The sequence below is a fragment of the Panthera onca genome, chromosome B2, assembly GCF_046562875.1.
Source record: "Panthera onca isolate mPanOnc1 chromosome B2, mPanOnc1 haplotype 2, whole genome shotgun sequence".
NCBI classification, from domain to species: domain Eukaryota; kingdom Metazoa; phylum Chordata; class Mammalia; order Carnivora; family Felidae; genus Panthera; species Panthera onca.
Window position 1 is genome coordinate 104103783 of NC_138343.1, and position 21152 is coordinate 104124934.

The 21152-nt window shown below is 41.1% G+C and overlaps 1 protein-coding gene across 2 annotated transcripts in view; it reads left to right on the plus strand.

Annotated features, from left to right (window-relative positions):
* Nucleotides 1-8182: 8182 nt before the first annotated feature.
* NT5DC1 (5'-nucleotidase domain containing 1) overlaps nt 8183-21152 on the plus strand; it is a 138999-nt gene continuing 126029 nt past the window's right edge. For both annotated transcript variants that reach the window (XM_078447238.2, XM_078447239.2), the window contains exons 1-4: nt 8183-8401; nt 13590-13681; nt 15082-15153; nt 16284-16390. In XM_078447238.2, coding sequence (XP_078303364.1) covers nt 8309-8401; nt 13590-13681; nt 15082-15153; nt 16284-16390 — 364 coding nt within the window. In that variant the 5' untranslated portion in view covers nt 8183-8308. The remainder of the gene's footprint in view (nt 8402-13589; nt 13682-15081; nt 15154-16283; nt 16391-21152) is intronic.

Genomic DNA, 21152 nt, shown 5'->3' on the forward strand with positions numbered 1-21152 from the left:
TGGAGTAGAACAAGGATCATAAAACAAGCTACATCTGGAAGAGGAAGCTTGACCTAAGAGCATTATCTTACCATAACAACAACAACAACAACAAAACTCTGGTAACTTCTTAAGGACAAGGAAGCTAGAAATGAATGTCACACATCACTATATGACATCTCTGTTGCTTAAGTTCAGGTGTACAATTGTGCACCATAGAGTATGCAATATAGGTTAAGTCATTTTCAGCTAAAATGGTTTGGTAGCTTCCTAAAGACCCTAGTTCAAGACTTCCTCTCAGGTATTGTTATAGTTCAATTTCTGAAATCTAGCTAATATTGTCGATGGGATTCTGGTGCACAGAACAGGCAAAGCCGAGGACATCTGACATACTCAATAAGAGTTTATAAATGAATGACTGATTGATCCTTTGATAAGGTCATTTTTCCATGAGTGCAAACTCATTACCTGAGCTAAACTCACTGCTGGGCTAAACAGTGTCAGGAGATGTGCATCTTACAGAAGTGAGAGGATTTCTTATCACCCAACTCCATTTCTAACTAGTGTTTCTAACATGAGGCAGAACTAGCTAATGTGGCCAAAATCAAAAGAACTTTCCTTTATCTCACTGAAAATGGTGAAAGGGTTAAGAAGCATCAACCAAAGAATGACCAGACAATTGGTCCTTGTACTGCCCACCCCAGGTCCTGACATACCCAGCCACATTTTTGAAGGACTATGAGCCACCTGTGAGTGGGAACTGTGGGATGGAGAAAGGGACAGATGTGGCCTAGTTGGGGACCATCTATCCTGTGGAAACCCACATTGGCCAACCAGAATATGTTTGTGGCTGTTGCTTTCCACAAATCCCAATATGTTTCAGTGGGTAGGTAAGTGAGAATAAAGGAGAAAGGAGCTTTAAAAGCAACTTTAAACCAAAGAGAGACAATACATGACTTTCATTTTGCTTCCTAACAAGTCTTTTGACCACTAAACTGATTTTGTTAGATGAAAAGATCCAACACTACACAAATTTAGAAATTTAGTTCTTTGTTTATATCTTTTTGTGTTTTTAAGATTTAAATAGCAATCATCTTAAAGAAAATAAAGTAAATCACTATATTAAAGTTTTTGATAGCAAATACCTTATAATGCATCTCAAATTTTTTTCAGATGGTATTTATATCTTCATGTGTAAAGTAGGTTTCTTTAAATGGCATATACTTGGATCTTGTTTTGGTTAAGTCTGACAATCTCTCTTTTTTAAAAACTAGTATGTTTTCATTGTTATTTATTTATTTATTTTGGAGAAAGAGAGTAAGCAGGGGAGGGGCAGAGAGAGAGGGTGACAGAGAATCACAAGCAGGCTCTGTGCTGTCAGCAAAGAGCCTGACACAGGGCTCGAACTCGCAAACCAGGAGATCATGACCTGAGCCGAAATCAAGAGTCAGATGCTTAACTGACCAAGCCACCCAGGCACCCCTAACAATCTCTTTTGAGTCTTTAGATCATTTACCACTTAGTATAATTACCCATATGCTTGTGTTAAAAAAAATTTTTTTTTTTAATCTTGATTTATTTTTGAGAGACAGACAGCCTGTGAACAGGGAGGAGCAGAGAGAGAGGGAGATACAGAATCTGAAGCAGGCTCCAGGCTCTGAGCTGTCAGCACAGAGTCTGACATGGGGCTTGAACTCACAAACTGTGAGATCACGACCTGAGCCGAAGTCGGATGCTTAACCAACTGAGCCACCCAGGCGCCCCAATATGCTTGTGTTTAAATCTACCATATTGGAGACATCGTTTTTTGCTTTCTACTGCTCTCGTCTGTTCAGTATTCCTTTCTTCTTTCTACCTTCTTTTGTATTAATTGGATGTTTTTCAAACCCATTGTAGAGGAAACGATGGTCGGAATGTTTGGCTGAAAGACAGGAGCAGGGCAAACTATGGAAAAGTGTGTTAGTACCACTTCTGAACACATAGATTTCTCACAGGACCATAACACATTCCATTATTTTACATTTTCTTTTGAGAGAGAATGTTTAGAGTCTTACAGTAAGTATACCCTGTCTGTTAGGTACAGTAATAATTTATTAACCCTTTCACTTTGCCAAGAGAAGAAAAACTGTTACATAGTCAATGTCCAGCAGTTACTCTATTACCTGAGATTCTTAACAGAAATCCTAGATGCCTAGAATTAGATTATATATGTCAACACATAATAAATCATATCTAAGACTACAGATACTCATTTACACATTACTTTTCTAAAGGGTTGGTGTGGAATATTTTTGTTAAGGGGAGACAAAAAAAACAATAGTGGAGAAGGGTAGATGAGCATGAGATACTCAATTCTCATGCCTTTTTCAAATATTAAATAAATATAATTATTTTAAAGAAAAGTTTCAAATATCTGATTTTACAGATAAGAAAACTGGGACAAAGTAATTAAAGAATCAAAAATATCAAGTTAGGAGAGGTGTTTGTTATTCATTTAATGGTTCTCTTGTACATCATGAGAAATACACGATTGGAGAAAGATCAAAGATGAAAATACACAGGTCAGGTGCATTCAATCATTCAAGTCATAAAAGTAAACATGCTGCTCAAGAGGTTTGGAGATAAAGAATTTACGGATTCTTACCTGAGTCACAGGAACTCCACATTGAGTGAATCACAGTTTATAAGGCATGCCTGAAATATGTTCATATTTGGATGCCCGTGAAGACTCAAAACTTTAACATACTTAAATATTTGAAAATTTGGAATAAAAACATAAATGGAAAAAGATGAAAGGGCCATGGATGTAACAACCATTTCATTGTGCTCACATATTCTTTGCTATTGTCACCAAAAATGCTAACCAGCCTGCAAAAACATCTCTTAAGTTTCCCATAATCCCTTAGGAATACCAAACCCTAGATAAGAAGGCCTGACTTAAATGTATCCATCGTTATTTGTTTGCAGATTTTGCCCACACTAGTAGAATATTAAAATATCTGTAAAAAAATTTTTAATGTTTATTCTGGAGAGAGAGCACACGTGAGCAGGGGGAGTGGCAGAAAGAGAGGGAGACACAAAATCCGAAGTAGGCTCCAGGCTCTGAGCGGTCAGCATAGAATCTGAAGAGGGGCTCAAACTCAAGACTGGTGGGATTATGAAATGAGCCAAAGTCGGATGCTCAACCGACAGAGCCACCTAGGTGCCCCAAACTGAGATTTCTTCATTTCAAAATTTCCCCACCGTTTAGAAAAGTAGTAATCGTTTTCTCCAGGCCCAGCCCTCACAAGAAGATTTTCTGTAGCAGACAAGAGAGACAATTTCCTGGTTTTGTGTTCCAGCATGGACTCCAGACTGTTACAGTAGAAAAATAGTCTTGAACGCTGCATTAGTTTTCTACAGCTGCCATAACAAAACACTGCAGACTGAGTGGCTTAAACAACACAAATTTGTCTCACACAGTTCTGGACGGTAAGAAGTCCAAGATTAAGATGTTAACATGTTTGGTTTCTTTTGAGGCCTTTCTCCTTGGCTTACAGATGGCCGCCTTCTTGGTGTGTTCTCACATGGTCTTTCTTCTTCTGTGCTTGGTGACTCTGGTATCTCTTTGTGTGTCGAAATTTCTTTTTCTTATAAGGACATCAATCAAAATGGCTCGGCCCAACCTAGAGCTTCTTTTTAATTTGATCATCACTTTAAAGGCCCTATCGCCAAATATAGCCACTTTCTGAGGTACTGGGGGGTTAGAACTTTAACATATTAGTTTGGGGGGCACAACTCAGCCCATAACAAATGCCAGGACACATCTTTTTTCAAGTTCTGGGCTTTCTGCAAGAAAAAGTTAATTATAAAAAAGTTTTGTGTTTTTTTTTTTTAAGTTGGTTTCATCCAACAACTTCTGTCAATTCTGAGAGAAAACAGCTTTGCAGAGTATCCTGTGATAACAGGGAGCAATCACTAGGATAGAAATGGTGGGCCACATCTAGATAGAGGGCATCTGAGGTAGCCACCCCACCTTCCCACACTGTAACACATGCCTCCCTTTTCTGTGGCTCCAAAGCCAAAAGTTTTCTGTGAAGGTTTCCTGGGACTGCTCAAGAGAGGAGCAGAGGCTGGCTGAATGTGGAATGGCCAGCCTGAAATGGTCTCATGGCTTGGATCAAAACTAAACCGTTTTCTGTTGACACTGTAACAAGAGGTGTTTCAGAGTTTATGCTGCAGGACTGGTTGCTGACAGTGCGGCCAATGTGGCCAGAGGTAACCAAATACTGACAGGGATGGAGAAGCTGTTGTATGGATGCCGTTAGCCAAGGGCCCGAGTCTGTTCCCAGACTCCTTGGCAATATGTTAAGCCCTTCTGCAATTTAGAACTCCCAAACCTCCCAGAAAAACAGTGAAGAAAAAGGGAAGACTGAAGTGACAATCCATCAAAGAGAAACTGAGTTTAAACTGGAACTAGCTGAGTTCACCTTGACTTTATCCACACTTTATTTCCAACTTACCTGCTGGTAAATCAAGATTCCCCATAACATGCTGTTAAAGTAGATTATTTGAACCTGATCCCAAAACTCAACCTTTGTCCTAATTAATTACATTTCAATCTATTGCTACATCATTAGAGATCATTCTGAATTACATTCCTGTCAGTATTTTAGCTAAAATAGGAGCTCATTTCATACTTTAAACATTTAGTTATTTATGAGAACATTTACTTTAAACATTTAGTTATTTAATGGGAAGTTTCCTACTAAAGGACTTCATCCCATAGCATTCTCTCCCTCCGTCAAAAATAAATATATATGCACACGCAACAATGAAATAAATGCATACACACACAAACCACAATAAAATTTCTAAGGAGGCATCTCTTTTTGTAGCAAGAGCAGAAAGGGAGAGTATAAAATAACCTTTTTTTTTTTTTAAATTAAGAAACTTAAGTATTTTAAGATTACTAAAGCAATCAAATGAAAAATATTCCTAATGCAGAACTACTGCCATCTTATGGCCACAGCCCAGTATTACAAATCAGTTTTTGGTTCTATTTCGCTCAATGACTTAATATTTAAGTGCTACAGAGATGAACTTTTAGGCATTATTACGTCTTTAGGCCTTCTCTTTTGTTTTTTTTCCAAATTACTGAATAAAATTTTTTGTTTCCCAAAGCAAATTATATGATCCAGGGAAGATGTCTAGATTAGTTTAGATTATATAAAAAGTCAAACATTACAATGTTTACTTTGGGGTATTTAGAAAAACCAATTAAACTGATGAAACAATAAACAGGTCTCCCCCCCACTCCCCAACCAAAATAACAGTTTGGTAAATAACATTTACAATGTAGATATTAAATGGCAGTATTTTAAATCCACAAAAGGTCACTTAGTGAGTTATTTTAGAGTCTGAAACAAGCGAGCTAATCACTAAGTTACTTTTAGGTAAACAACAAGTAAAAGGCATATCTAAAGTTAAAGTTGCTAAATTATAGTATTAACGGTAGGTTAAAATGTACGTCAGTACGTCAGTGTTAACAATGAAATTCAATTTTAGAAAATCAGCAACAAATGTAATTTCTTACTTCTGAGTATTGCTGAATTATTTCATAACTTTCTGGTTATAAGAAAAAAATTCAGTACACAGAATACTAAACAATTCCTAAAACTTCACAGCAAAGTACTAACATTATACACAAATAAACGTACCAAAATTCTGAAAACCAACAAATAACCTAAGGAAAAAAACTGAAGCATAAGTTCATGTCATTTAGGGATCCTGCAAATGCAAATATTATTTTCGGCATTTGACACAACATGGATTAGAGTCAAATCTCCTTATTGACCGTAATAGTCTGCTGAGACTGCCCTAACAGTATACCACAGACTTCGGGGCTTAAACAACAGGAAATTATTTTCTCACAGTTTTGAAGGCTGAAGTCCAATATCAAAGTGCCAGTTGGGTTGGTTTCTGGTGAAACCTTTTTTTTGCTTGCAGACTGAATCTTCTCCTTATGTCCTCACAGGGCATTCCCTCGATGCATGTGTATATCTGGTATCTCTTCCTCTTTTTATAACGACACCATCATATTAAATTAGGGCCTTACAACCTCATTTAACCATACTTAAAGTCCCTATCTCCAAATATAATTACATTGGGGCTCAGGGCTTCAACACATGAATTTGTTGGGGGTGGGGGGAGACACAATTCAGTCCACAACACTGACATATTTAATATATCACTCAAAGAAACAGAAATTAACTGGTTTAAATAGAACACTGAACTCTTGCTTGATAATAGAACAGCTGTGGTATTTTATCAGTACATGTGATAAAAGTTTAGGGGAATCATCTCACATGTCCTTAAAGGAGGCAGACTGAGGTTTGAGGTAGAGGCCAGGAAAGGTGAACAGGGCTCAAAGGAGGAGTAAGATCTCTCAGGATGATTGGAGTGCACTGTTTGCTAAATTCTCCCACAGTATGTAAATATCGTAGACTCTAGCAGAGAGCTTTTTGAATGGACAGGAGGAATGTAAGAAATGTAACAGTTGACACTCAGCAAGTAGATAGGTCCAGGTTTAAGGGTCAACTCCAGTCCCAGGGCCACTTACATCTTGAAAAACAATCCTTCGGTACACTTCCCTCTGGCAATGAATGCACTTGTGCATTTACATTACTAAGGGAAGTCCCTATCCTACATTAAAACAAGGTAACTTTCAAGGAAACTTGTGGCTTTCAAGGTGTCCTCTACCAGGTAGCTTGACCTTGGCAGGCATTTGGCAGGGGGCAAAAAGGAATGCTGAAGTCAATGCTCCAGGGACAACAGAGTCATAAAAGGGAAATAAGTACAAGCTGTAAATCAATCCAGCTTTTTCTCTTTTGATTCACAGACATTAAAAACATGGTTGTTGAGCTCTCATCAGTGAACAGCTCCATCTTCATGAGCATTCTTTCCTCTTCCTATTCCAGAGAGATTTGTTTGGGGCTTTTAAGAGTTATAATGGAACAAGTATTCAATTTATTCAATGGGTCCACTAGGTATAATAAGTGTCCTACCAAACTGAACTATTTATTGCACTAAATTAATCCCTTGATTGGTCTATTAGCCTCATAAGGGTTAGTATTAGTAAGGGTTAAATGTAATTCTCAATCAATTATATTTTCATTATGTCATAACTATTGATTTTTTTTTCCATTGGACAGCTTTCCTTTAAATTTAACACAGAAGTAGTACAAAGATAATAGACTCGTATTTTTTAATGACATTTGTATTTTCTCTTTTAAACAATTTAAAAGATCTCAAAGTCCTAGCCTTTCATATGGGTTCTCAAAATTAAATGCATCCATTGTATGTAATGAATTAACTTTTCTCCTATACATCTAAAATGATATTAGCTATACACAGTCCTTGAGAGAATTCAGATAATTGTCACTTGAATCATTTTGTGCACTATAAATCTGAAAACCATCTGTCTGCAGAAAATTCTCTACTCTGCAGCATGTTCTATCAACTTTCTGATGTCCTTTCATTGAAAAATTCATTACAATAAAAAAAGAATAACCAAATAACAAAATAGCCAACATTGGTTTCTTTAATCATTAGTGTCATTTTTGCAAAAATGGTCCTTCTCTTTCCAAAAACTATTTGTTAACTCACTCCAAAAGGTGAAATAGTGAAAGATCTATTTGACTACTTAGTAAGATACAAAAAGATTCAACTCATAGAGAGCACGTGGGCAAAAAGATCTTCCAAATTCTAGGCTAACTGTGTCAGAGGGTATTAGTGGGTAGAATTTTCTCCATCTTATCTTATTCCGCACAAGAGCAAAGGGTCGGGTCTAACTTTACAGTGTCCTGGTTTCTGTGGCACCTTCCTAACGAAGGGGAGCCCCGGTTAATTTTGTGGCAAGGGCTACGTGCCAACAGGGATTCATCTGTAGCCCCAGGTTCAGCAGTGGTGACGTGACCCCCCCCCCCCCCCCCGGTCACACCCGCCTTTGGGGCTGCGGGGCGTGGGAAGGACGTCGGTAGGGCGCGGGGAGCCGGCCGGCCGCCTTCTGCGGGACGCAGGGCGCCGAAGCGGCGGGGAAGGCGCCGGCAGGCTGGCCGCGCGAGGGGCGGGGAGAAGCGTGGCCGGGGGCGGCGCTCGCGGGCGCGGGAAGCGCTGGAGGCAGACGCGCTGCGTCCTGAGGGTGGCCGCAGCCCCGCCCCGCCGTGCCCCGTCCCGCCCCTGCCGGGCCCCGTCCTGTCCCGTCCCGCAGCGTCCCGCAGCGTCCCGTCCGCGGTCTCCTCGCACCCTCCCGGCACCTGAGGCGCTCACCGGTGCTTCCAGCGCAGCCATGGCTCAGCACTTCTCCCTGGCCGCCTGCGACGTGGTCGGCTTCGACCTGGACCACACTCTGTGTCGCTACAACCTGCCCGAGAGCGCGGTGGTGAGTGGCGCAGGCTGCCCGGGGCGCACGGCGTGCACCTCCATGGCGGCCGGGGCTGGAGTTTCTTCCCGGCTCCCGCGGCGACCGCTGCCAGGGGCCCTGCAGCCGCTGCGCCTCTGCGCAGAACTCGGCCTCCCACTGCGAGGCTGGGCGGAAATGTGCATCCCCGGGCCCCTCCCGAGCCGTCGGCACCGGCTTATGGAGCTCAGCTTTTAGCCAACTTTGAGAGAACGGTGGGAAGGAAAGGGGCAGAGGGGCAATCTGTGCAAAATCGGGATGAGGAAGCGGTTCCTGGGACGGAAGGCAGGGCGGGGCCAGGGGAACTGGGGATGTCTTTTGCAGAACCCTGGCCTTGGAACTTCCTTGCAAGTCATTCTGGGCACCAGCCGCGCTCCGATGCAGCCACCTGGGCTTCTATTTTCCTTGTGTGCAGTTTTCTTTTAGCGTGTCCACGCGACCACCTGTCAGTTTTTAAACACTGCAGTCAGGGAGAGATTGTGTGGTGTTTTGAAGAAGCACTAGCCGAAAAGTCATTAGAATCTTAGCCCAAATTTTGTCTTCTACCAAGAGACGAAAATAAACATTTATTGCGCACTTCCTACGTGCTGCATGCTCTCTGAATAAGTTCTAATCCTAGCAACCGTCTACTAAGTTTGCGTCCTCCCAGAACTTTGGGAAAAAGGGGGAGTGGAGTATTTATGATATCACACCCTAAGGGGAATTGTCCTTCCTCCCCCATTACTTTGGTTTCACAAGGAAACTAATTGTAAAAAAAAAAAAAATCACAGGAATTTTTTAGTCAAAGATTCTTTTGAAGAAAGTTAAACCACTGTCATGTTAGAACCCGTTTTGTGCATATGTGAGCATAAAAATCTCAGAATGCAAGACCCTCCAGTAAAAGGATTCTTTTTTACAAACCTCGAATATAAGTGAGGCTTAAAGATCGGAAGTATCCTAGTAGTGTGTTACGGATCCTGTTTGGTTCGGAAATCCTTTATGAAATACCAGCAGTGTGCTGAGCCCCTTAACAGAGTTGGATGCTGAGATGGACACGGGCCTGCAGGTGGCGTTGTAACGGGGGAGGATGCCGAAGAGTTCAGTTCAGCCCCCTGTGGTGAGGGCAGTATTGCACCTTGCTGCAGACTGCCTGCCCCTAGTGTCTGGAGACCCTCCCTCCACACCAGCCCATCTTCCAATCTTACACAAAACCGTTAATTTCTCATAGCACTTACACATGGCTTAAAATTTCCTGTGAACCTGTCAGAATCTTCCCCTAGAGTCTAGAGCCATGACTCCTTGACATCAGTATCTCTGATAGTTTCTTGTGTGTTCTGTGTGCCGAGGTGAGTGCTTGGCACATACGGGGTTCAATAAGTAATTGAGGAATAACTGACTAAAAACATAGGTATTTTAATAAGTGAAGATGGCACAGCCATTATTCTAATACGCATTCAGTTTAAATGAACTGGTTAGATCCTTACAAGAACTGTGCGAGGTATTTGCTTTGTCACAGTCGCTGTTTAGAGATGAGGATAGCAAGGCAGAAAAAGAATAAGCAGCTTATCCAGAGTCACCCTGCTAATTGGCTTCTGTTCCCACCACCATGCTTTATGTGAGCCAGAAAGCCCAGAGGAGAGGTCTGGAGTGACACTTGATGCTTGAGCTGGGTTCCAACACAAGAGTTAAAGCTGGCAGGTGAGGAAGCAGAGGGGGGCACTTCAGACAGAGGGAATCTAGCCAGGGCAAGGACCCAGAGGCGAGAAACAATTCAGGGAACTGCTGCGTGTCACGCGGCAGGTGGGGAGTTGCAGAAGATGTTGGAGAAGTCGGTGGTGACTGCGTCATAGAACACTGAGTGCCTCTCCCATCAGTATCATAGGCGTTTAATAAATGCAAAATGTGCAGATGTTGGACTGGATGTGTTACCTCACCTGGGGGCTCAGGAAAGGCATCCTAGAAATGATGACCCCTGTGCTCTCCTGGGGTTGCAGACTCAGAAGGGTAAGGGGCCAAGCAGTTAACTCCCGTTTGTGAGTGGGAGCAGGGCCTGGGATAGCCAGGAGAGTGTGTTTGCCTTCTGAAGGCACAGCCACACTTGACTCTTGCCAAGTTCCATGAGGAAGTAGGGGCTGAGTCTCCTTTTTTAAATTTTTATTCATTTTATTTTTTTAAACGTTTGTTTATTTTTGAGAGACAAGGAGATGTAGAGCGTGAGCAAGGGAGGGGCAGAGAGAGAGGCAGACACAGAATCTGAAGCTGGCTCCAGGCTCTGAGCTGTCAGCACAGAGCCTGACGCGGGGCTTGAACTCACAGACTGCAAGATCATGACCCGAGCCGAAGTCAGAAGCTTAACCGATGGAGCCACCTAGGTGTCCCAGGGCTGAGCCTCTTAAAAGAACTAATTCTTTTTAAGACCAGTTAGGAATCTGAACTTGTATGAGAAGTCTCTCAACTTTTAAATGTTAATTTGTTTTCAAACACATCAGGATTATGCGGTTGCCACATTTAGTGAAGAAAAATACAGCACCAGTTAAATTTGAATTTCAAATAACAAAACCATTTTTTCTTATATGTATGTTCTGCATGGGATGTACTTATACTAAAAAAATTCATTGTTGTTTATCTGAAAATCAAATTTAGCTAGGCATTTCATGTTTCATCTGGCAACCTTAAGTGGGAACCAAACATAATTTGTAGTCTGCATACAGCTCACAATTTGCAGCTGCTGTTCAGTGTGCCTTATTAGGCACGTGAGACACTGGGAGAGGAAGAGGGCTGGTCATGGAGGCCCTGTGCTGTGAAGGCATCTGGGGTAACTCAGTATAAGAAAAAGATCCAAGAGCTCGGGCCTTGGGACTAGGACAGGTTTCAAAGGCAAAGACTCCCTTATTTTCCTCAGCACCATCATTCTCTGGTTCTCCCCACACATTGACCTCATTCTCTCCCATCATAGAAACTTCTCCGCGAGGTGAGGAGCATAGCTGTGGATGCCCCTAACGGCAGCCCTACTGGAAAAGGCCCTTTTCTCTCAGGAAGGTGTCAAGTCTCAGTGGCATCATATGCCCATATCTTTATCAGTATTGTCGAGGGGTGAGAATTTCCTGTTGTCCGAGACCGAGTAAAGTGCCTTGACGTGAGGTGGCAGGTTTAATGGTATGTAGTAAGCATTGGTAGCTTGGAACTGGCTGTGGTGAGAATATTGATATGTGGAAATGGGCAAAGGTACTTATCAGAACTTTTTTTTTTAAACCAGCATATGTATGACTGATAATAGCAAATATTTCAGTTGAATTTACTTGTATGTAAGGCACTGCTCTAAAGCACTTTACATCTGTTAATCCCACAGCACTGGTTCCCTGCAGTCAGGATCATGATGTGTATTTTTTATTATCCATAGTACTTTGTACCTCAGAGTGACTCAGTCCATTTTTGATTGATTTTTTTTTTTTAATGATTCAATGAAAATCCATATAACGCATAAAGCCAATGATTTTCAGTCATCTCTGGACTTCAGGAATCCTGTATGGCCTCACCTGGACCCCACCCTATCCTGGAGGCCTGAAATTTCCAGGTGGTTTTAGGAGCCATCACTGGTTCTGAATCACTGCCAGGATTGAGAAGTGCTGATATGTAGTGTTGACATAATGTAAGCCTGTTAACAACTGACCTGGATCAGGGTCACATTGCATTGCATGGGAGTACATGTATAGTGATTTTAATTAGCTTTAGGATAGAGAACAGCTCTATTTGACAGGGAGCTTTTTTTTTTTTTTTTAATGTTTATTTATTTTTGACAGAGAGAGAGACAGAGAGACAGAGCATGAGCGGGGGAGGGGCAGAGAGAGGGAGACACAGAATCCAAAGCCCGAAGCAGGCTCCAGGCTCCGAGCTGTCAGCACAGAGCCTGATGCGGGGCTCGAACTCACGAGCCTTGAGATCATGACCTGAGCCCAAGTCAGACGCTCAACCGACTGAGCCACCCCGGTGCCCCTGACAGGGAGCTTTCGATTTCTCTGCACTCGTTCCCTGATGCTCACACCCAACTCCCAAATCCAGAAGTGTGTGGGTCTCTGGGTTTCTGGATTTGGTGTGCTCCCCTCCCTCTGGATTCACCCAGCTAACAGCTACATCTTGCAGGGGTCAGTGTAAACATCATCACCTCAGGGAGGCCTTCTCCCATTCCTTTTACTGTGTCTCTGCTCTCTTCCCGCTTGTGCTGTCTCATGCTGCCAAAACCTGTCACGGGTTAACATATGGGAAAAAGGTCGAGTTGCTCAAGAATCTTCTCGGACACTGCTCAGTCAGACCCCAGACCAGCATTCTGCCTCAGGTTCGAGGGCATCTGATGCTGACTTAAGAACCCTCATGGAAGGAGAATGGGGTAGGGCCAGTGTGGACCTTCATCCACCTTCTGCCTACTCTTTGTTTGGTATACACAGTTTTTTAAAAATCAAGCCAACTCTTTAGAGAAAAATAAGACACATTACCCCAACACTTGGGATTTTGTTGTTGTCGAGAAATCGGAAGTTCTATCAACCATCGGCAGAGCATTTATCTTTGTACTTGTTTCCTGAAGCTTTCTTTGTCCTTTTCCTTCAGTTTCCTTAAGCAAAGAAATAAGAGGTATTTCCTGTATCTGATGGAAGCTCCTTGATTCCTCCTTCAGATCATCTGCCTTGTCTCTATGTGTGTTTTCCCTTTGAGACTCCCCTGTGACAGTGACAAAACTAAAACAATTTAGTGACAATTTCGATGTCCTTTATTCGGGGAAATAATCTATGAATTGGGGAAACCCAGTGCCTCATAAGCACTTTCCACTAAGAATGGGCTAAGGATAGATATAATGATAGAGTGGTCTATATGTTTAAAATGAGTTTACAAAGCTTTCAAGTCTTAATGATCTCCAACCCATTAGAATTCAGGAGTAAGATAGTAGTCATCCTTGGTTATGTAATTGTATATTGATGGTGTAATTCTGCAGTGGAAAAAGACACAACAGCTACCTGGGGCTTTCAGGGGTGGATAAATTGCTTGTACAAGGGGATTAAACTGCCGAACTTCACAATTAGAGATATTTCTCTCCCATCTGCCCCATGAATAACTCCAGTAGGTTTTCAAGTCTGTGAAATTCAGAATGAATAGTGAATTTTATATTTAATTTCTCTTTATTCCTTCCCCTTATTTATAGCTCATTTATAATAGCTTTGCTCAGTTCCTGGTCAAGGAGAAAGGGTATGACAAAGAATTACTAACTGTGACTCCAGAGGATTGGGATTTCTGGTAAGTTCTTTTTTTTAAGGGCTGCCCATTCCCTCTGTTTCTTAAATGTTGCTGATAAAATTTTAATGCTTCTTCTGTGGAGACAGAAAGTGAAATGTGAAACTGAGTCAAAAGACAAAATGCTTTCTCTATTAAAAGTTTTATGTTTCATTAATTAAAATCTTTTCTACTTTAAATTTAGACTTGTTTAATTAAATATGTAAATAGGCTAAAAGCTTCTTGACTAATTTGGATGTTTCTGTATGGCTTAAGTTTGTCATAAGTTTCAGAGGTTATTAAGAACTATCTTTAAAATTTACATCTTAAAAAAGAAAGTTTGCTTTATTGCCCTTCAAATACTGAACTGTAGAAGAGGAAGAATCATGTTTTGAATAAATGTCTGAACTGGGACATTTGGTTTTCTGTAATTTGGGTAAACGTTCCTGTCTCTAAGACTCTTACTGCTTACTCTTAGGGTTCTCTACTTGCCAAGGCTTATTTTGTCTCTCTTCCTTATCTAAACAACAAAATAAAAATCTAACATTTTAAAATTGCTCAGTTGAAAATTAATAATAAATCTAAAACACATGAAAAAGACATACAAAAGTAATTCTAGAGCAATGATGTTCATCTATTATATATTTCTGCAGTGTTTGGTTAGTCCTTTTTGATGTATCCCTTTTGTAAAAAGAAGAAACACAAATATTTCACTGTATAAAACCACTGACTCTGGAAATTTTACTGTGGACCAAAGTCAGTAATGCTTCTAAAGTACCCTGTCATTTTTGTTTAATTCTCTTGGTATTTGGTGGCATTATACTTCCTTGCTTTATTATTCATAAAATGAATCTGTACCCACCTCTCTCCCCAAATCCCACAAGTCTTTTGCAGTGAGGAACCTGAAACTTAGTATTTGACTTTCTTTTAGTGGTTTTCAATAGTATGCCCTGCCCAGAGGGCAAGGTTTTAAAACCTGACCTAAATCGAGGCAATTTCTAAAGAATATAGGAGAAACTCTGGCTAAGAGCTTATCTGGCAGAATTTAAATGTGTGTGCGCGTGTGTGTGTATGTGTGTGTTTTATTTAATGAAAAATACTTGAACATTTTAACTGAGACATGAAATAATGTTCCTTTTTTTGTTCTAATTTTTGAATTCCTCTTTTTTTAAAGCTTAAGGATTTTACAAACTAAACATGCTGTCTCTCATTTTCCCACATGGCAGTTTTCCTTACATACTTGCTCTGTGGATGCTATTAAATTTTAGAATTCTTGGATATTCTTGGTCTTTTTAACCAATATATCATTCACCTGCATGGGAGAATCCCTTTTAGCATTGTGACATTTTGGAAGTATAGATTATTATTTCTTGGGGCTAGCCGAATCTATGAATTGATCAGTAATCAAATTTTTCTATTTTTAGTTGCAAGGGCTTGGCACTGGATCTGGAAGATGGGAACTTCATTAAATTGGCAGATAATGGCACCGTGCTCAGGTAATAAAATTTAGTTGTGAAATCTAAACTTTTTCTCCAGGACACTTTGTTATTATATAGCATTTGATTGTTAAGTACGGGTTAAATAAGATTATTATTTTTATCATTCAGATGACAGATCATGTGCCTCTGTTTCTTCATATGAATTGTTTTAACGATTTAAGTACAGATCAAGAAGCATTGGACTTAAAGGTCTAGTTCTTTTAAATTCGGCTCACTAGAAATATTTGCAGGAAATTCAGGAGAATTTTAATAACTTGCTTCATCTCATTGATCACCTCTACTGCAAAAGAGCCTGGAGATTATGTTGTTTTAGATGAGTGCACAGTTGCCTGGAATAAAGTGAGATTTCTTTTTACTAAGAAGAGAATGAATGTTGGGTAGGAGTTGGTGGTCTATGCACACTTCTCCTTCCTTCTCCATTTATCCAAATTTGTCCCCCTCGTGCAAGACTCCTGTTGTATTTTAGCTCCTTCTGGAAGTTTTTCTAGGCTTCTCCAACCCTCATCAGTCTCCCTCACACTCAGTACTAATTCCCTTTCCTTCCCTCCTCTCAGGGTGCACTGGGCACTTGGAGTATTTGGGGGGAGTGGGACAAGCAGATGAGAAGCTGCCGCTGCCACTGCTCTGAGCCTTACAGAGCGGGCCAGGGTGTGAGCATCCGCTTTTCCCCCAGCACCCATAGTAGAGGCAAGCCAACGTGGCCACAGCTATGCGATTTATTATTTCTGTTGACGTGATCAGAGTCGAAGGAAAGGACGCTCAGCACAGGTTACCCTGGCACCTACTCTCCCTTTTGATACATCATTCTTTTTGCACGCTATGAACTCATACTCTCCCCTGGACCTCATGCTAAGTGCAGATAACTACAATAGGTGTGGCTCCCCTTCTGATTATTTTGTTATTCATTTGCATGTTTCTTGCCTTGGGCAACTAGAGCTGAAGTGTAGTATGTATGTATACATACTCAATGCAGCTTTGACCAGGACCTTAAACTCAACTATCAGATTCTTAACAGTGTACTTAGCTCTCTTCAATCATAGTTAAAAGAATGTAAAGCATTGTATAGTTTTGGTTTTGTCTTTCATTGTTGCATTTGTGTGTCTGCCCCTCCCATCTCCCCAAACCAGAGCAAGCCATGGCACAAAGATGATGGCTCCAGAGGCACTGGCAGAGGAGTATGGCGGGAAGGAGTGGAAATACTTCATGTCTGACACGGGAATGGCTTGCCGATCAGGTATGGCTCATGGGATGGGGGGGGGTGGGCAGCACCATTACGTCTCCTATTGTTTTGGATGTTGAACCTGGGGCATGAGGGCATGAAGCGTGCCATTCTTGCCTCCTGTCAGCCAGTTTACACCAGGGGGCAGCCGTGGTGTGATAGGAATACGATGCTTTCCTTGTGTCTGATACCTGTTTGGGAGTTGGTTCTGCTTCATTTAGGGTTTCATTGATTGCTCCTTTTACTTGTACTTGTTCTGGAGTGAAAAGACTAGCACCTAGGAATAATACATTCCTCAGTCTTCTGTATTTTTTTTTAGTTTATTACATGCTCAGTCCTTTTATTTCTCCATTACACATTTCTCCTCGTATTCATACTACCCACCTCTCTTGTTTGCTTGTTCTCTTGTTTTCTTGAATTCTCTTCTTTACTCTCAGTTCTAGTATCTTCTGCCTTTGTCTTTTCTTTTCCCTTATTTTAAATGATTTCATATATTTTCATATCTTTCTTCCCATTGTCTTTAAAGAACATGAATGGATTTCTCAAAACTTATTTGTAGATGTTGATATGCATAAATTAACAAGTAATGCTAAAGACATTATTATAAACAAATAGACCTTGTTATGTTATAGTTGTTAGTTTTTCATTTGTTCTAAATGTTTGTGCCATTTTCTTTCACACTACACTTTTGAAATGCACCTGTTCCTCAGAAAATTTCGTGACCGGGTCAGGGGCGGGGGACACCTGGCTGCCTCAGTCGGTAGAACATGCGACTCTTGATCTTGGGCTTGTAAGTTTCAGCTCATGTTGGGTGTAGAGATTACCTAAAATAAAATCTTAAAAAAAAAAACCAAGAAAATGTAGTAAGAATATAGTTGGAGTTATTCCTTGTTATAATTAGGTTTGTTTGTAACATTCTCTGTCTTTTGAGAGTTTGTTTTGCTTTTGTACTGAGATCAAAGTGTCAGGAAATGAGTACTCCTGATAAAGTAAATCGGTAGGAAAACGTATTTCACATTGGGGATCAATACACAATGCTTTCACACATCTCAAGTCCAAATGGCTAGTGGGAGTGAAATGGGTGTCTGTTGCCCTTTACTCCGCTGAGGATAGAGGACTGCTGTTGTCTTTCCAGACATAGTCAGTTGTGGATAGCTGCCCTCCTCCCAGAAAGGCCAGGCACAGAGCTAAGTGTTTCACTCTGCCATCCATTCGTTAAAGGAGTAAACTACATTAAAGGAGTAAAGTATTTCTCAGCCAAGAAAAGAGCATTCACCCAGTAGGACCCACAGTCTGCCCACTCCTCTGGCTGCTAGTGGGCGCCACCTCCTGGAATCAGCAGCTTCCCTCTGGTGCTCAGTATAGCCAGGAGTGCTCTGAGGATGACCTTGGAATTTATCTCCTCTTTAACTGAGTTGGTTAGGGAGGTGTTTCCCCTTCCTGTGCTCAGTGATCAGGTGGTGGTGACACATGACAAAGGCCTTTGTTTCTGCCAGGTTGTAAGGGAAAGCTTTGCCTTTAAAAAGTAATACAACTTTTTTTAATTTTTTAATTTTTTAATTTATTTTTTATTTTTATTTATTTTTTTTAATACAACTTTTTTTAAATGTAGAGATCTATAAAAGAAGAAAAAACTGGCCTATGATTCCACAATCCAGTTAAATTTTGTTTACGTTAAAAAAAATACTGTGAGCAAATGGTTAGAAAATTTAATTATAGAAAAGAGTAAAATGAAGAGTAATTATCTCCAACCCCTGGCCCCAGAATCCCCTTTCCTTGAACTTATTTCTCAAAAATACCAAAAGGAATCATACATTTTCTGTACTGTGCTCTTTTTAATTGACATCTTGGAGATCCTGTCACATTCGCACACAGAGGTGTACTTCAGTCTGTTAAATGCTGCTGTGCTCTGCCATCCAGTGCTGTCCATCAGTCCGTCCATAGTGCATACTGACTTTGTGTCTAGTGTCTGGCCATTACAAACAAGCCTGCAGTGATGTTTTCATATATGTATATTTTTCACTTTTGTGCAAATGCATTCAGGGTACACTCCTAGAAGTACAGTTGCTCTAAAGACACGTAGGTTTAAAATTTGATCAGTATTGCCAAATAAAACCTTTATTTTCACGAACACCAGTTGGTTTAGCTGTTTCCGTCTACTTTGAGCGTACTCATCCCCAGAGTTAAGTAGAGCATTGTCAAGTGCATTCCCTACCAGTATGTTTAGGGAATTTAAAGCATTGATGGATAGAGACATTTTACTGACCATTTACTTGATAATCACTTTTCAGGTTCTTGCACTGGCAGGAGTATGGTTTTCGTTTCCCGCCGATTTCCAGAGAGCAAGTCCTTTTGATCTTGTTTCCCTCTAAACTGGTGGATTATGGAGAAACAACTTGGTATAGCGGAAACCACAGGGAGCGTGGAGGCAGGTGGTCCTGGATCATATTGACTCTGTTCCTTGCTGGGTCAAGTGATCTGGCAAATTACTAAGCCACTTTTGGCATCACTTTATTCATATTTAAGTGAAGATGATATCACTCACCTGCAGGAGAAGTGAGCTAACATAAATTGTTCTCTTGCCCTCAGTCATTTGTGTGCCTCTGTTCTGTTATCAGTAAGAATATGTGGTTTGTAAAGTACATAGTTGTTGGCACTGGGTTCTTGGGGAGCAGTTTCTCTGTGAGCACAGCCTAACGATTTTAGGACTTATCTTCTTGTGGAGGCTTGTTTCATTGAACTGAGCTCACTAATCCCTTCATTGCCAGTGAGCTCTCTGCTTATAAGGAGGAGAGAGTCAAAGCTTTCATGTGGTAGTCTTGGAGTTTTGTTGTGGGAAGAGGCATTGAGAGCAGCCTGGTCCAGTTCACAGGTAAAGACTGAACAAGTCTCGGTGTGTCCACAGAGTGGTCATCCAGCCCAGGTTTGATAGCTGAGTGAGTCAGCCCCTTGCCTTGTGGAAGGGAGTTTCATTAACCCCCTGCGTTATTTGCTTAGACCCCAACCAAGACTCGTGATCAGTGTTTCAGTTCTTTAACTGAACTTCATCTGTTAATGGCCATAAAGGGAGTGAAAGGGGAGGGGAAAGCAAGGGCACATATCTGGTGATGAGGACACCTGCTGCTCCTACTGTGCCCAGAGCAACTGGCCACTCTGGTGTCATAGGCCAAGAGAATAAATACAGCACAGATTAATGTACCTTGGAAAGCTGTTCCCACTGTCTTAGGTCTTGGGAACCCTGGAGTATTATGTGGCCTTACAGCACAGCAAAGTGTGAGCAGAAATGTACATGTTATATTATCTCTCTCTTCCTCCAGATCCTGGTTCCTCATGCTGACAAAGCCAGTCTAACCTTTCTTAGGAATGAAAAATAGTCTAATAAAATGAAAAAATGAAAAATTGCCAATAATTTCAGCTGCAAAAGAGTAAAAAACAAACTGTTTTTAACTGAGGGAAAGGATACACAAACCCACACAGCCATTTTGTGAATTAACAGAAGAACTTTGAGTTTGTTTCGTTTATGTTCTTAATAATTTGATATGAGGAAGTAAAAAGCATTAAATGGCAGTTAAAGGGATAGACATCTGGCCCCTGCAGAGAGTTTTCTCCTGTTAATTTACCCATGACACTCCTTCATTCTAGAAGTCCATTCCACTATTAGATCATTCATTCATTCGCTTAACAAACATATTGAGGGCCTACAATATGCTGGGTATTGCGCTTAGTGGACACTAAAGAGCAAGACAGCCGTGTTCCAGAACCTCATACATTACAAATGGGAGAAAGGGAGGACTCGAAATCAGGCACTTATAATAGTGCACTCAATGTTATGACCATTTGAAAAGTACTTTCTTACATTAAACTAAAATCTGGCTTCACCTTTGGTTGTTTGATTCCTCTTTGTGCAAGGGTTATGACATTGGGACCCCGCACCCTGCCCAAAGCAAAGTGGTTGGTCTCAGTCCTGGTAAACAGGAGTGAGATGTTAGAGGCGATGAGACGGAAGGAAGGAGCAATGGGGGCTGTGTTCCACTGGGACTTCTGAGAAGCACTGAGAATACCTCCCAGAGTTGTCAATCCAAGGGACAGAAGTCTTCACTGTCTCCTAAACTTGAGGCTCATCCACTGGTGCCTGGAGCTTGCCACGTGAGCCACATGGACTCCACAGGCTTTTGGGGAAAGTGAATGACACAGGTGTGCTTAGGGGGGATGATGTCATTTAGCACGGCCATGGCTGGGATCAGACTTGAGCCAAAGGGATGTGACATGGGTCATCAGGTGTCTGCCCAGGGATGGCAGATTCGAAAGTGACATCTGTACCAAGGAAGGGCTCAAGTTTGATTCTGTCCTAGGGCCAAATAGGGTAAATTAAATTCCTCTCTTCCATGAGATCCTGGAGTGCCTGTCCTGTGCTCCTGAGATTTTCTAAGATTAGTATACTGTGTCCTGATATGATGTGCTATTTTTTTTTTATTCCTCTCAGTGCATTGGTTATTCTCACATTGCACTGAAGGTGGACCAGCCAGCACAGTTATGGAAAGGCACTGTTGTATTGATTATTTCATGGTACTCCAGTGTTAGACTGATTGTTTTGGAATTCAGTGACATTGATAACATAAATTGTGGCTTTTTCATAATCCATTTTATATTTGGGGTAAATCTATTTTTAATTTTTACATGAAAGCACTTTTTTTCATGAAATCCTTAAATTATGGATATCATATTTTAACTTTCTTGCAGCTTAAACCTTCTTTAAAAGACAACAATAGGGGCTCCC